The sequence below is a fragment of the Micromesistius poutassou genome (assembly GCF_964030765.1).
Source record: "Micromesistius poutassou genome assembly, chromosome: 4".
NCBI classification, from domain to species: domain Eukaryota; kingdom Metazoa; phylum Chordata; class Actinopteri; order Gadiformes; family Gadidae; genus Micromesistius; species Micromesistius poutassou.
In genome coordinates this window covers 1,422,611-1,438,521 of record NC_140274.1, presented here as the reverse complement: position 1 = coordinate 1,438,521, position 15,911 = coordinate 1,422,611, and the positions used below count along the sequence as shown (strand labels likewise).

The window sequence follows — 15,911 nt, the reverse complement described above, 5'->3', positions numbered from 1 at the left end:
GGACCCACTTGCTGCTGCAAATATGATAACATCTTCTATGAGACGGTGTATCATGTGTATTTTAACCTGTATTTTGTAATATTGTGTGTACTTGTCCTAGGACTGTGATAGATGGAAATGAGCACGATGCTATAATGAGATAGCCTGGCTATTGCCAGACCAAGCTCAGTCGTAGATTGCGCGTTGGTCTGGGGAAGCTGCTGTCATTCTCTTCAGCACAAGAGGCGTGATCAACGGGCGGAGTTAAATTAACTCTGTATGCAATTGGCTGCTTGCCGTCATCAGTGTTAAACCAGCCAATAGTGCGCCAGGGGGAAAAGCCAGCTTGGTGATTGGCTCCCACAAAAACATATCGAAAACTAGAAAGAAATGTGTCGCTCTTCTCCAGACCCTTCTGCAGGGCCAACTCAGATCGCCGGCAGAACGGGCGGGGCTACCCAGTCTGATAATGAGGTAGAATACCATTGAACCAATCACCTAAATCCAGAGAATGTGCCCAGTGCCCCCCAGCTCACCTCCAGGACGGGGTTGGACTGCAGCAGCCGGTCCTTGACGGTCTGCACCTGGTCGCTGGCGGGGCAGGTGACGGCGTAGTACTGCAGGATCTTCTTGGAGGCCTCCGTCTTGCCCGCTCCGCTCTCACCGGAGATCAGGATGCACTGGTCCCTGCGCTCCGTGCGCATGGAGCGGTACGAGTTGTCGGACACGGCGTAGCTGAGGAGCGGGGAGACGCGGGGGCGGACGTTAGGACTCAGACGTACACTGGGCCTCACGGAGGAAAGGACGTTAGGATAAAGGGAAGGACGAGAGCAGGGGCCATGGTCAGATTCAGAGGAGTGGTCAGCTGGTCTACAGCCCCCTGGCAGTGTGTACCATCTGCGCCTGGCGGATGCTAACATCTACTCCAATATTGAGCTGCTTTCTGTCTTATGGAGGCCACACCCACTTGCTGCAGTGCCAGCTTTTCCATACGTGCCCGAGGTGTGTTTGGGCCTGTAGTCAGAGAGCCACTGCGCTGTGTGCTAGGGTACGTCTGTCGTCTGATAGGAGAGCAGCTACAGGTCAGGTCAACTAGATTTTACTCTGGCCCGGAGCAAAACGTTCTAAATACTATAGGTATACCGGGACATTTCATTTATGGGATGGTTGATATTTGTAGCCATCAGAATGTACTACAGATAAATATATAATATGTAAAAATATTGTAAATATATACCATAGTTGATACATTAAATGGGTATTAATATTAATTAATGGGTATTTTATCATCAAGAAGAAATATTAGAATTGCATTTGAATTGGCTAATTAATCTAAACTCTTTTCATGAAACAATACAGTAGATGGAAATGTGCAAAGGGAGCCTGATATCCAGAACACAAAATTATTATTAATATTATTATTAACCTCCTTATCTAAGAAGACAATAATAAAGCAGCTCAATAACAGCCCTCGTTCTAGGAGGCTTTTCCACGCGCTGATTCCCTTCACACAGTATGACACAAACAAACAAACAAACAAACAACAAAGGCCTTAGGACCAGACGGCCACGCAGGCCTTCTGGTCTGAGGGGAGACGGAGGAGGGGAGACGGGTGAGGGGAGACAGAGGAGGGGAGACGGGTGAGGGGAGACGGTGGAGGGGAGACGGGTGAGGGGAGACGGTGGAGGGGAGACGGTGGAGGGGAGACGGGTGAGGGGAGACAGGTGAGGGGAGACAGGTGAGGGGAGACGGGTGAGGGGAGACGGAGGAGGGGAGACGGGTGAGGGGAGACGGTGGAGGGGAGACGGTGGAGGGGAGACGGTGGAGGGGAGACGGAGGAGGGGAGACGGGTGAGGGGAGACGGGTGAGGGGAGACGGGTGAGGGGAGACGGGTGAGGGGAGACGGGTGAGGGGAGACAGAGGAGGGGAGACGGGTGAGGGGAGACGGGTGAGGGGAGACGGGTGAGGGGAGACGGTGGAGGGGAGACAGAGGAGGGGAGACGGGTGAGGGGAGACGGTGGAGGGGAGACAGAGGAGGGGAGACGGGTGAGGGGAGACGGGTGAGGGGAGACAGAGGAGGGGAGACGGGTGAGGGGAGACGGTGGAGGGGAGACGGAGGAGGGGAGACGGAGGAGGGGAGACGGTGGAGGGGAGACGGAGGAGGGGAGACGGGTGAGGGGAGACGGTGGAGGGGAGACGGAGGAGGGGAGACGGTGGAGGAGGGGAGACGGTGGAGGGGAGATGGGTGAGGGGAGACAGAGGAGGGGAGACGGGTGAGGGGAGACGGGTGAGGGGAGACGGGTGAGGGGAGACGGAGGAGGGGAGACGGAGGAGGGGAGACGGGTGAGGGGAGACGGGTGAGGGGAGACGGGTGAGGGGAGACGGAGGAGGGGAGACGGTGGAGGGGAGACGGTGGAGCAGACGGGTGGAGCCTCACATGTGGGGGGAGACCTCGTAGAAGTTGACCCCGCGGTAGCGCTCCATGTGGTTCTTGGTGTAGATCTCCACGTCCTTGTAGGGGTTCACCGACACCAGCACCGAGCTGATGTAGGTCTGAGGAGGAGACGGGGCAGTACCCCACTGTCAGTACCCCACTGTCAGTACCCTGTACCCCACTGTCAGTACCCCACTGTCAGTACCCCACTGTCAGTACCCTGTACCCCACTGTCAGTACCCCACTGTCAGTACCCCACTGTCAGTACCCCACTGTCAGTACCCTGTACCCCACTGTCAGTACCCCACTGTCAGTACCCCACTGTCAGTACCCTGTACCCCACTGTCAGTACCCCACTGTCAGTACCCCACTGTCAGTACCCCACTGTCAGTACCCTGTACCCCACTGTCAGTACCCCACTGTCAGTACCCCACTGTCAGTACCCTGTACCCCACTGTCAGTACCCCACTGTCAGTACCCCACTGTCAGTACCCTGTACCCCACTGTCAGTACCCCACTGTCAGTACCCCACTGTCAGTACCCTGTACCCCACTGTCAGTACCCTGTACCCCACTGTCAGTACCCCACTGTCAGTACCCCACTGTCAGTACCCCACTGTCAGTACCCCACTGTCAGTACCCTGTACCCAACTGTCAGTACCCCACTGTCAGTACCCCACTGTCTGTACCCTGTACCCCACTGTCAGTACCCCACTGTCAGTACCCCACTGTCTGTACCCCACTGTCTGTACCCTGTACCCCACTGTCAGTACCCCACTGTCAGTACCCCACTGTCAGTACCCCACTGTCTGTACCCCACTGTCTGTACCCCACTGTCTGTACCCCACTGTCAGTACCCCACTGTCAGTACCCCACTGTCAGTACCCCACTGTCAGTACCCCACTGTCAGTACCCCACTGTCTGTACCCCACTGTCAGTACCCCACTGTCTGTACCCCACTGTCTGTACCCCACTGTCAGTACCCCACTGTCTGTACCCCACTGTCAGTACCCCACTGTCAGTACCCCACTGTCTGTACCCCACTGTCTGTACCCCACTGTCAGTACCCTGTACCCAACTGTCAGTACCCCACTGTCAGTACCCCACTGTCTGTACCCCACTGTCAGTACCCCACTGTCTGTACCCCACTGTCTGTACCCCACTGTCAGTACCCCACTGTCTGTACCCCACTGTCAGTACCCTGTACCCAACTGTCAGTACCCCACTGTCAGTACCCCACTGTCTGTACCCCACTGTCTGTACCCCACTGTCAGTACCCTGTACCCCACTGTCTGTACCCCACTGTCTGTACCCCACTGTCAGTACCCTGTACCCCACTGTCAGTACCCCACTGTCTGTACCCCACTGTCTGTACCCCACTGTCAGTACCCCACTGTCAGTACCCCACTGTCAGTACCCTGTACCCAACTGTCAGTACCCCACTGTCTGTACCCCACTGTCAGTACCCCACTGTCAGTACCCCACTGTCTGTACCCCACTGTCAGTACCCTGTACCCCACTGTCTGTACCCCACTGTCTGTACCCCACTGTCAGTACCCTGTACCCCACTGTCTGTACCCCACTGTCAGTACCCCACTGTCTGTACCCCACTGTCAGTACCCCACTGTCAGTACCCCACTGTCTGTACCCCACTGTCAGTACCCCACTGTCAGTACCCCACTGTCTGTACCCCACTGTCAGTACCCCACTGTCCTCAGGGTCCACGCCCACCCACACCCTAACCACGCCCACTCACACCCTAACCACGCCCACTCACACCCTAACCACGCCCACTCACGTAGATGAGGTTCTCCTTGAAGCGTTTGCGCAGGTTCTCTATGAAGGCCGCCTCGCTGGTGTAGTTCTCCAGCAGGACAAAGTCCTGGACCCCGACCCGGTCTCTGGCCGTCAGGGCTGACTCCATCATGCCCCCCCTGTCGATCGGCACTACCTGAAAACACAAGGAGTCATGAAGTATGAACCAACAAGGAGTCATGAAGTATGAACCAACAAGGAGTCATGAAGTATGAACCAACAAGGAGTCATGAAGTATGAACCAACAAGGAGTCATGAAGTATGAACCAACAAGGAGTCATGAAGTATGAACCAACAAGGAGTCATGAAGTATGAACCAACAAGGAGTCATGAAGTATGAACCAACAAGGAGTCATGAAGTATGAACCAACAAGGAGTCATGAAGTATGAACCAACAAGGAGTCATGAAGTATGAACCAACAAGGAGTCATGAAGTATGAACCAACAAGGAGTCATGAAGTATGAACCAACAAGGAGTCATGAAGTATGAACCAACAAGGAGTCATGAAGTATGAACCAACAAGGAGTCATGAAGTATGAACCAACAAGGAGTCATGAAGTATGAACCAACAAGGAGTCATGAAGTATGAACCAACACCACAAGAGAAAATTAACTAAGAGACTGAACTAACTATAGGGCCTGACTAATATAACTTAGCCTCCGATACAATGCAGATTTTAGGATGCAAAGAAATAGGACGTTATTATGTACCAATATGTGTATGAGCATTTAATATATATAGAATTTACATATTTCTCTTTTGCTCAAAGCAGAAAAGGAAAACCAAGTTTTAATAAAACACTATCTATATCAGTGGCGGCTGCTGGTCTTTCAAAGAGGGGAAGCTCATTTTCGGCCTACATCATATCAATTGTCAATTTATGTATATGTAAATTCTGCTCTCTGTTCCATTTCAAGGAAATGCTCTGTCATACCAACATACCAACTGTTTTTTCCACTGACTTGACCAGTGTCCTCTCAATGGCCAGCAGAGCTAGGCTGCTTAAACGGCCTTGGCCCATTATGTTATGGGTGTAGGACTTGAGCCTCTTTAAACAGGAGAAGCTCCTTTCTACACCTGCAGATGTAGCTCTAATTGTTGCCACTAATGAGTGGCAACAACAGTTAATAAAGCTGAGGCATTGCACTGTCCAACTCCATGTCTTTAAGGAACACCAAGAAATCACACAGCTTTCCCCTGTCACCCTGCAAGTCCTGATCTGAATACAGGACTTGAAGTTCAGACCTCAGGCTCACTGAATCAAAGTGATGGCCAACTACCAAAACAATATTAAACTTGAACAAGGAAATATGGGAATTATGTTAAACTGAAGCAAGGAATTGTGTGAATAAGTGTATGAAATGTAAGATGAAAATTGTCTAGCAATTTCGCCAAGCAAATATCAAGAAATAGGTTGCAGACTGGCTTGCAAAATCCGCGGTGGGACTGAGGAATGAAGACAGCTCCGGCAACGTTTTATAGTTCAAAATCACTGTCAATCAAACGGCAACTCAGTCTTTCGCAGACCCTCCAATCATCACGCAGAAGCCCAGCATCCAGGCCAGTCCACTCCTCCATTCACCCCCAGAGACGCTGAGCGTCCGTGGGAGGGACATAATCTCAGCATTATCCAATGACCGTCGACTTTCGACGCACTAAAAAAAGCTGTTCTATGCAGCCCCATTGAAGTGGATGGATGCTGAGCTTCAACAGGCAAATGCACTGTGACGCTACAGGAATGTATGAGAAGGAAATCGAGTCAGTCGACCTGCGATAAGCAGCTGATTCTGAACAAACTCGTCTTTGAGATGGACGTGTTCTAACACAGTTTTAGTCAATGAAATGTTAACACAACAGTATAAATTTGACCATTTAATTTTTGAAATTTTAGGGGAAGCTGAAATCACCACTGATCTATATTATGTACAAATTGTATTAAATCTCTGCAAAAACTAAATAAATATATTCAAAAAGAAATGTTTAAACAGAGTTTAAACTATCACTCAAAAGGAAAAATGAACTCAAATAAATAACATTATTTTGAAAAAACAAACCAACGACACAGTCCCACCTCAACTACAGCACCCATTTCAATAATGCGCAACTTTATTAACAAGCAGACACCGTGGACGACACTGTTTCCTATGGAGACACAAACATCATCCTGGTGTGTCGGTGCCTCGTGAAGAGTCTACTGTAGTCTGGCGGCCGGGCTCCTGGCTTCACTCAGAGCTCTAGTGTGACTGAGAGTTTTGGAGTGGGGTCTATTATTCCTCTTATGGCGTCAGGCAGGTTCACAAACAGAAAGCAGCAGTGTGCTGCACAACTCACAACGGTTCAGACCGGGAGCTGGGGAAAGTTCCCACTGGGCTGTGGTGTTCACAACAGAGTGAGCCATCACTGGAAAACTTTATGGAGGCACTTCTTGGGAGAGGCGTGTGTGTGTGATCACTCCACATTCTCTCCCACTGTCAGCCCAACCTCTGCCCCAGCTTATGGAATAATGACACACCCTGGCCCTAATCTGGGATCCAGCAGTCCTAGAACGTCTGCACAGAGCCTGACCGGAGACCAGGACAACCAACAGGTTTCGTTTTTGCACAGAAGAAAACTAACGTGCTGGGTGGCTGAAGCTTCAGAAGGGGTTTGTAATGAGTGTAGTTCTACACTGACGATTGAAATCTGATTGGCCAAAAGCAATCTATTCTCCTAATTTATATTATAACCAGCATGTTGTGCCAAGTAGACACCAACACACCAACTGTCACATACAGAAAAAGCTACCTCATTCACAATCCATTGAGTAGCACAAGGAGACAGTTGTGATTAATCACTCTGTAAACAGTGAAAATAAAGCCCTTTCCTGCAGAGAGGAGACCAAAAATAGGACACATGACACACCTAAAGCGATATCATTTGATAACATTTTTTACCCAATATTATTTTTTGCCCACATGAGTTATAGAGTTAGACCTCAGACTCATAAGCTAGTCCACAAACATTCAAACAGCTTGTTCTGAGTTTAGGATAAAGTGCTTATCTGTTCTTCTCAGTCAACAGGTGTTGAGTTTAACTTTAAGTTTCTCTTGCCTTAGTCAACGCTGCAAGTTGAGTAGTGCGGGTACATTTGGGTTTATATGGACAGTGTCGTGTTGAATAGAAAAGATGCATTGGCTTGCTATTTGCCATTTGAAAAACATCCAATACATTTCAGTTGGGGCTTTCACGTTGTACTCAATGCAAGCCCAAACATAACTTCAACCAAACAGAAATCAGCAGGAAGGTCAGAGGCGCGCAAAGGACAGCGCTCAACATAGTCCCCTTTATCAGGATACATGTTAAGAAATACACCATGTATTGTCACACCATGTATAGCCTAGGTCCATACCTCACTGCCCTACTCAGTGCAACACGTTAGTAAAGACTCCAACAGCATCACGGGAGACTTACGTCTTTGAGCTGGTGAATGCGTTTGTCCAGTAGATCCTGAGATTTACTCATGAGGTTGCGCAGATTCCCCAAATCCATGTCAGAAATAAGCAGCAGATCAGAGCAGAGTGGAGGAACAGTATGAGACTGCTAGGGTTCGTAGTGTAAGATACCAACTATAAGAGCAGGCTGGAGGAACCGTATAAGACTGCTAGGGGTCGTAGTGTAAGATACCAACTAGAAAAGGATCATCTAGGAAGAGATGGGATGACACACACACACACACACACACACACACACACACACACACACACACACACACACACACACACACACACACACACACACACACACACACACACACACACACACACACACGCAGGTGCACATGTTGTTGTTATGTCAGGCTGCACATTAGGACGCGTCTCTGGGGCATAATAGAGAGAGAGAGGAGATATTAATTAGCACGAGGTGAGCCAGCTGTCTCAGGTGAAACAGTGAGGAACAATCCCATGCAGATGAATGCTCTTCAACTCTTAGATTAGACCACTTGGAGTCTTTAGGAGTTTGGAATACAATTGATTCTTATTTCAGAGATTGGTTTGCTGCTGGAACAACACACATTATTGTACTGAATTGGTGCCATTACATTGTTTGTTCAGTTAATTATAGTGTGAAGGAGTGAGTGAGCGAGTGGTCGAGTGAGTGAGTGAGTGAGTGAATGAGTGAGCGAGTGGTCGAGTGGTCGAGTGAGCAAGTGAGTGAGTGAGTGAGTGAGTGGGTGAGTGAGTGAGTGGGTGGGTGCTATGGTGAAACACAGGTCATGACATTTCGGATTGGCTGAAAAAGTAACAGGTTGAACTCACTGGACCAACTACTGACATCCCCTGGTGCTGCACTTTCAAACCTATCAAAACCAGCTCTGATAACATCTGGGCTTGCCTCAGTCACAGTTGTCCAACATTAACATCTGGTCACTTTTTAAGACATCTTAGACAGGACTTCTGCATTCTGTGTTGTGGAAGCAGAAGGTGTGGGCCCACAAGGTGGTTCTCCAGGAAACTTTCGACCATCCAACCTTCCATTGAGTCAGCCTCTCTCTCTCTCTGACCTCACTGTTGCTCAATGTCGCCCGTTCAACCTGCTCTTCCTGCATTTGAAAACCAGGACCCACACCCTTACGGCTTACACACACACACACACACACACACACACACACACACACACACACACACACACACACACACACACACACACACACACACACACACACACACACACACACACACACACACACACACACACACACACACACACAATGGTTAGGTCATTTAGACCAAACCTTGGGTCTGGCATAAAGCCAATGACGGCCAATGACGTGTGTGTGTTTAAGGATGAGCTAATATATACAGTACATATAACGCATTCAATTAAAGGTCCCATGGCATGCTACTTTATGGATGCTTTTATATAGCTGTTAGTGGGCCCCTAATACAGTACTTGAAGACGTTCAAGAAATCCAGCCTTGGTGCAGAGTTACAGCCACTACGAGCCAGTCCCACAATGAGCTCTCCACAAACGTGCCGTTTTTAGAGGCGGGTCCAGGTGGAGGGTGGGGGTGTGGCCCTGAGCAGCTTGTTGCCACGGTACCCTGCGCTAGTGTTTACAGCAGAACACTGAACACTCCGGGTGCTCCGGCGGGAGTCCTGGAGCTCTATATCTAAATAATATCATATTATATTTAGATATCTATATTATATTATATATATTATCATGGTCAAAAGCTGTTTGCGCCTCCGGATGATATTATGAATCTCAAACGACTGCGTCGGGTTCTCAGACGCCTCTGGTTCTTCCACTTCCACGTCAATATTAAGCACAGACTGAACCGCGACATGGAGGAGAAGGGGATTGTTGCCCGCGATTGTTGCCCCATATGACGACATATGCGGCCAGATCCCAAATCAGTGCGTTTGAGCTTTCATTTTTTTCAAAGGTGGAGCAGGATACCTACCACTCGTTTTACACCTAACGCAATTTTTAGCTACTGAGGGACCATAGGCAGGCTAGGGGAACTCATATTAATGTTAGAAAACCTCATAAGGTGAAAATTTCATGCCATGGGACCTTTAAAAGGCATTCTATATTTCAATTCAGGAGCTGAAATGAGTGTCAATCATCACGTGCATAAGTGCATTATTTTCACAAGCATTTGCAAGTCGCAAACACAGCGCTTTTGTAAGCGTTTTCAGTATCAAAAGCAGCCACATATGTTGCTCTGAGGTCTCGGTTGACCTTCGGTGAGTCCGGCTCAGTTTCCCCCGGACCGACGTTCTTAACACTCGAGTCCTCGGTGAAGGGATACGGTGAGTCCCACCTTGGGTTCACCCTGTGGGCGAGCCTACTGTACAGGTCTGGGCGCCTGCGGTCGGCGAGGTAAGATGAGTACCCAGCATGCCGAGGGTGCCTCACTACCCTTCAGCGGTGCACCAATGTCCTTCAGCACAGCTTCACCTCCTCTGACATGGAGCCATCGGGACCTTTGACCGTTCAGACCGAGGGCTGAACGGGACCCATTCTACTGAATCAATCATCATCTGTCTTCACCCGTCCAGCCGACTAGGGCCATGCAGAATGGACATTACTGTACAAAAGCTTTTTCAAGTGATTAAAGCAAGGATAGGCAATTTGGAGAAAGCAGCCTGGGTGAGATGGATTCTGAAAGTATTAATGTGCATTCACCCCTCCTTCAATCCGCCCTCCACAGACACGCCCCCAAAACACTGGCTAGCTTTAGAAATGGGTCTGGCTCGCCACGTCATGCGAGGTAGATACTAGGGATGGGTCAGAATATTCGATTATTCGATTATTCGTTCCTGAGGGTCAAAGACGATTTTTAACATTTGGACCGTTAACATTTTTTCCCCATTCAAATAAACAAGAATTAACGGACTGAACTAATGTTGGTTCTGTAGCACTAATAGTTAATCATGTACAGAAAAACAATATACACAATACACAAGCATACATATTAATATATATGCATACAACACAAACACTGATCACTGTTAAAGTTAGTTTTTTTGCGTTTAAGATATTAAGTGATTTCTTGCCGATGATCCATGGCTACCTTTGTGAATGTCGGCACACATCGAATAATTGATTATTCGTTCATACCACCCACTGATTATTCGACCATGAAAAATTTGAGTTATTTACATCCCTAGTAGATACAGGTCAACATACAGGTGTACCTGTCAACTAACTACCAATCAGCTTTTGTCCTAATCCACGTGTCTGAAATTTAAATTTGGGGTTGTGCAAATGTCCCCACTGTGGGACTAATAAAGGTTTATCTTATCTTGACATGAAGAGCGTCAACCAAACCCACGACTCTTTTGATCTGTGTCAGGGCCGTCGGTGACGGTCAGGAACGCCCCTCGGTGTGTTCCCTCGGTGACTGTCACACTTTCTGTTATTCCTGAGCAGTGGTGACATTGGATGTAACGCCTGCATGACCACTCCCTATTGGTCCTCTGGTAGCACCCCACCGACCAGTCCCCAGAAGACCACTCCCTATTGGTCCTCTGGTAGCACCCCACCGACCAGTCCCCAGAAGACCACTCCCTATTGGTCCTCTGGTAGCACCCCACCGACCAGTCCCCAGAAGACCACTCCCTATTGGTCCTCTGGTAGCACCCCACCGACCAGTCCCCAGAAGACCACTCCCTATTGGTCCTCTGGTAGCACCCCACCGACCAGTCCCCAGAAGACCACTCCCTATTGGTCCTCTGGTAGCACCCCACCGACCAGTCCCCAGAAGACCACTCCCTATTGGTCCTCTGGTAGCACCCCACCGACCAGTCCCCAGAAGACCCCTCCCTATTGGTCCTCTGGTAGCACCCCACCGACCAGTCCCCAGAAGACCACTCCCAATTGGTCCTCTGGTAGCACCCCACCGACCAGTCCCCAGAAGACCCCTCCCTATTGGTCCTCTGGTAGCACCCCACCGACCAGTCCCCAGAAGACCACTCCCTATTGGTCCTCTGGTAGCACCCCACCGACCAGTCTCCAGAAGACCACTCCCTATTGGTCCTCTGGTAGCACCCCACCGACCAGTCCCCAGAAGACCACTCCCTATTGGTCCTCTGGTAGCACCCCACTGACCAGTCCCCAGAAGACCACTCCCTATTGGTCCTCTGGTAGCACCCCACCGACCAGTCCCCAGAAGACCACTCCCTATTGGTCCTCTGGTAGCACCCCACCGACCAGTCCCCAGAAGACTACTCCCTATTGGTCCTCTGGTAGCACCCCACCCCACCAGTCCCCAGAAAGGAACCCCACCTTCAACACTCTCCCGAAATAAAACGCGCCTTGAAGCATCGTTCAACCAAATTCATCTAACGAGCAATCTACGGTACACAACACACTTCACCACACAACCATTGACAGATAACACAACACAAGCACTCAAACAATTGACACCGCAACAATCTCACAACATTCCCCAGAATTTTCATTAGCACAGCAATGTTTCTGTACCTCCACCCTCTCTGTGTGCCAAAGAAACCTCTCCTGCCATGCAGTAACAACACACACACACACACACACACACACACACACACACACACACACACACACACACACACACACACACACACACACACACACACTTTAAGCATCCTTCCATATAAAAACAAATGTGACCATACTGGGAAAGTGACATTTATTGAACTATTCTAAATTATTATTAGAACCATCAGCCACAACCACAACATCCGCCGCTCAATGAGGAGACCATGGAAGAAGAATCCTTCCATTTGGTTGTCTGCTGGTTTGCGTTGAAAGCCCACACCCTGGTTCTCACGGCCCGAGGTCTGTACTTCATAGCTCCTGCTCCCAGCCCGCTAGCGTCCCCGCCGCGGCGCTGGGGGCCGGCGGCGTGTGCGTCGCGGCCCCGGTATGAGGGGCCCTTTGTTTCTATGGTCCCTGCTCTCTCTCTCTCTCTCTCTCTCTCTCTCTCTCTCTCTCTCTCTCTCTCTCTCTCTCTCTCTCTCTCTCTCTCTCTCTCTCTCTCTCTCTCTCTCTCTCTCTCTCTCTCTCTCTCTCTCTCTCTCTCTCTCTCTCTCTCTCTCATTCACAAACAGAGTTTAAGATAGATAGAGATACACACATACACACACACACACATGATACACATGATATATTAAATAACAAATATCTGCAGGGCTTCAAAGTAATAAATCACTCTCCTCAGCTACAACTGAAAATAAAACATCATGGTATGACCCCAGTAATCCTCCCTGGCATCACGTGATCCTGCAGCACAATATGTATCAAAGACAACAGCTCTTCTGTTCTCTGCTTCAGGGCTGGCAACCTCTAGTGTAGGTAGACACGTGCACGCTCACCAACCTCTAGTGTAGGTAGACACGTGCACGCTCACCAACCTCTAGTGTAGGTAGACACGTGCACGCTCACCAACCTCTAGTGTAGGTCGACACGTGCACGCTCACCAACCTCTAGTGTAGGTAGACACGTGCACGCTCACCAACCTCTAGTGTAGGTAGACACGTGCACGCTCACCAACCTCTAGTGTAGGTAGACACGTGCACGCTCACCAACCTCTAGTGTAGGTAGACACGTGCACGCTCACCAACCTCTAGTGTAGGTCGACACGTGCACACTCTCCAACCTCTAGTGTAGGTAGACACGTGCACACTCTCCAACCTCTAGTGTAGGTAGACACGTGCACACTCACCCAGCGTGCACTGTCACACAGCAGCTGGTTCTCTAGAGCCAGTGGACCTCCGGGGAGTGAAGGAGGGGGGCTTGATTCGTCCCAGGACAGTCGCTGCGTCTTAGCGAAACAGTGAGCGAACGATTTGTATTTGAAATGTGCCTTCATCACTGTCACTGCTTCACCCTCACTCGGACCAAGACTTCAAAATAAACAGCTGCTCAGACGGCGCTCCACACAGCCACACACACTCCATGGTGTCGGGTCTGAGAGACTGAAATCCCCAACGGCCAACCACCGCCCAGGCACCACACAGCCACCAACACAAACATCCTCCCCTCCTCATCCATGGGTTTATCTTCAGGCACCTCGCCGTCCCCAACAGACCGCCATTCAACTGGAGGCTTAGTGCTGGCTAGCGTTTGTAGCGTTCGGAGTTTGGAACGAGTTGCTAGTGTGGAAGCGCTTCCTCTTCCGCTTTTTAATACTGCTCCAGTGGTAAATATTGTTATATGTTAATTGTTGAAATTGTTATTGGATACAGTAGTTTGTTTAAACAACAGCTACGTTCATATTAAAACAAATCAATCCATGCAAAATACAGCCTCATTACGTTCAATCATTACGTTGCAAAAACGTTAGGAAAAAAAAAAATCGAACAGGTTTTGAAGCTAAATTGTTTACATTTACATGATTAATCTATAAACAGCAATACGTCACGAAATATTTCGGAAAACGTTCAAATAACTTCACTTGTGTAAAGCAATGTTTTAAATGCCCCGCGCAGCATGTGAACGCAAAGGATTGTGGGGATTTTGCCTCGTTGAGGATGCATCGATGCATCCTTGAAAAATCTCGGAATTCTCAAAAACAAAGGACGCGAAAAGGGCGCGAATTTCCGAGTGTTCTCAACATTGGAACAGTGCTGGTCGGCGGTCTGGGACGTGGCGTCCTTAAAAGGGCGTTGAGCATGCTTCCTCCACATTGGGAAACAGCCACACAGAGTAGAGCACACAGCATCTCTGCACCGCCCTCTGCAGCCTCCGGCAGAGATTACAACGGGGTTGGGTGGAGCGGATGATTGCATGTGTTGGAGATCAAATTCTAATCTCTCTCTCTCCCTCTCCCTCCCTCTCTCCCTCTCTCTCCCTCTCTGCTGTGGAAAGAGTTCAATGGGGCACCGGTGCGACACTGCTTTCACTGTGTTGTGATGATTAGAAGCTCTGACCAAAGAGCTGGTTAAAGTCTCTGCACGTCATATTTATATCATCCAAAGACTGTAGAACCTGAAACATTATGATCAAAACCACTTATGGTCTAATCAAGCCTCAACTCTTTTGTTAATTCATTTCTACAGGACTACCAAAGTCCTTCCAGGTTTGGCACAAGAGACAAAGCCTTCATGCTGTGCTACTGCTCTGCTAAAGACAGTGTTTCCACCGTCAAATCATCCTGTTGCCTCATCTCCTCCGTCGTCTTGTTACGCCCGCACCACGAAAGAGTGTCAGGATTTCAACCTTAGATTTTTAGATCAGGAGATTCAACCCTGAGGGTGATTCAGACTTGATGCTTTATATGCGTACATCAATGTCGTTCAGACCAGTTTAGGGGGTTGGGCTTGCAAGGGGCGGGATATGATGTAGGATCTTAGTTCGCTAAGTGCGGCTGCTGTCACTCTAGTTTGTTTTGGTTTGACCGCAGACAGCACAGAGGCACTTAAATGTTGCTGCAACAATGCATCATATATTTAGATTAATTTTTTTACATATTTTTTAACCATTCACCGAACAAAAGGCAACAGGCTGATTATCATTCAGGGGGCCACTCAATGCCACTTCGAAGAAATACAGACTTTCTATGTCAGGATATGTTGTTCACACATACATCAGGAGAATATCAGGACTTAAATGTATGTCTGAAAGCAGCTCATGATAGAACTGACAATCGTTGTATCTGAGTATGTTGATCTGTACTGAATGGATTCACGTTTCATTCCGCCCCAACAATCAAATGTGCTTTTGTCACTGCTTGCTCTCCACCTCTGCTTTGTCCTCTTCTCCCATAATACCTCGCCCCTTTCTGGCACATCGCCCTCAAAGCTTAACACTACAATACCGCAATTTCTTTTGTACTTTTATCGCTCCAAAAAGCAGATAATGATGTTCCATAAAGACTGCCAACAAACACTTCCTTAATGCCCATCCAACGTCCAGCAGCTTCACATCAAAGTGCCGACAGCTTCTCTCCGAGCTCTGATGGCTTGAAGGCCATCTGGGGGAAGTTTTAACCTTCCGTTTGCACACATTTTTCTATAATTACAGAAAGGGTCTTGGTAGCATTTCAGCTACTCTACTTTCGTAGTGAACAATTAATATTGCCAAGTGTCAGGTCTGAATAATGTTTTCCGTTCTCTTCTGATGAAGATCAGTGGGCTACCTCTTAGCTTCACAAGCACACACAGGGCCGTAAAGCCCCGTGTGTTGTGTCGACGTGGAACCATAATCATCCCTTAA

At 49.0% G+C, this 15,911-nt stretch overlaps 1 protein-coding gene across 3 annotated transcripts in view; it reads right to left on the bottom strand.

Annotated features, from left to right (window-relative positions):
- LOC311342098 (unconventional myosin-Ic-like) overlaps positions 1 to 15,911 on the bottom strand; it is a 68,757-nt gene that overhangs the window by 36,280 nt on the left and 16,566 nt on the right. For all 3 annotated transcript variants that reach the window (XM_084466931.1, XM_084466932.1, XM_084466933.1), the window contains 3 exons: positions 4,211 to 4,363; positions 2,417 to 2,532; positions 516 to 714 (listed from right to left, as the gene is read on the bottom strand). In XM_084466931.1, coding sequence (XP_084323057.1) covers positions 516 to 714; positions 2,417 to 2,532; positions 4,211 to 4,363 — 468 coding nt within the window. The remainder of the gene's footprint in view (positions 1 to 515; positions 715 to 2,416; positions 2,533 to 4,210; positions 4,364 to 15,911) is intronic.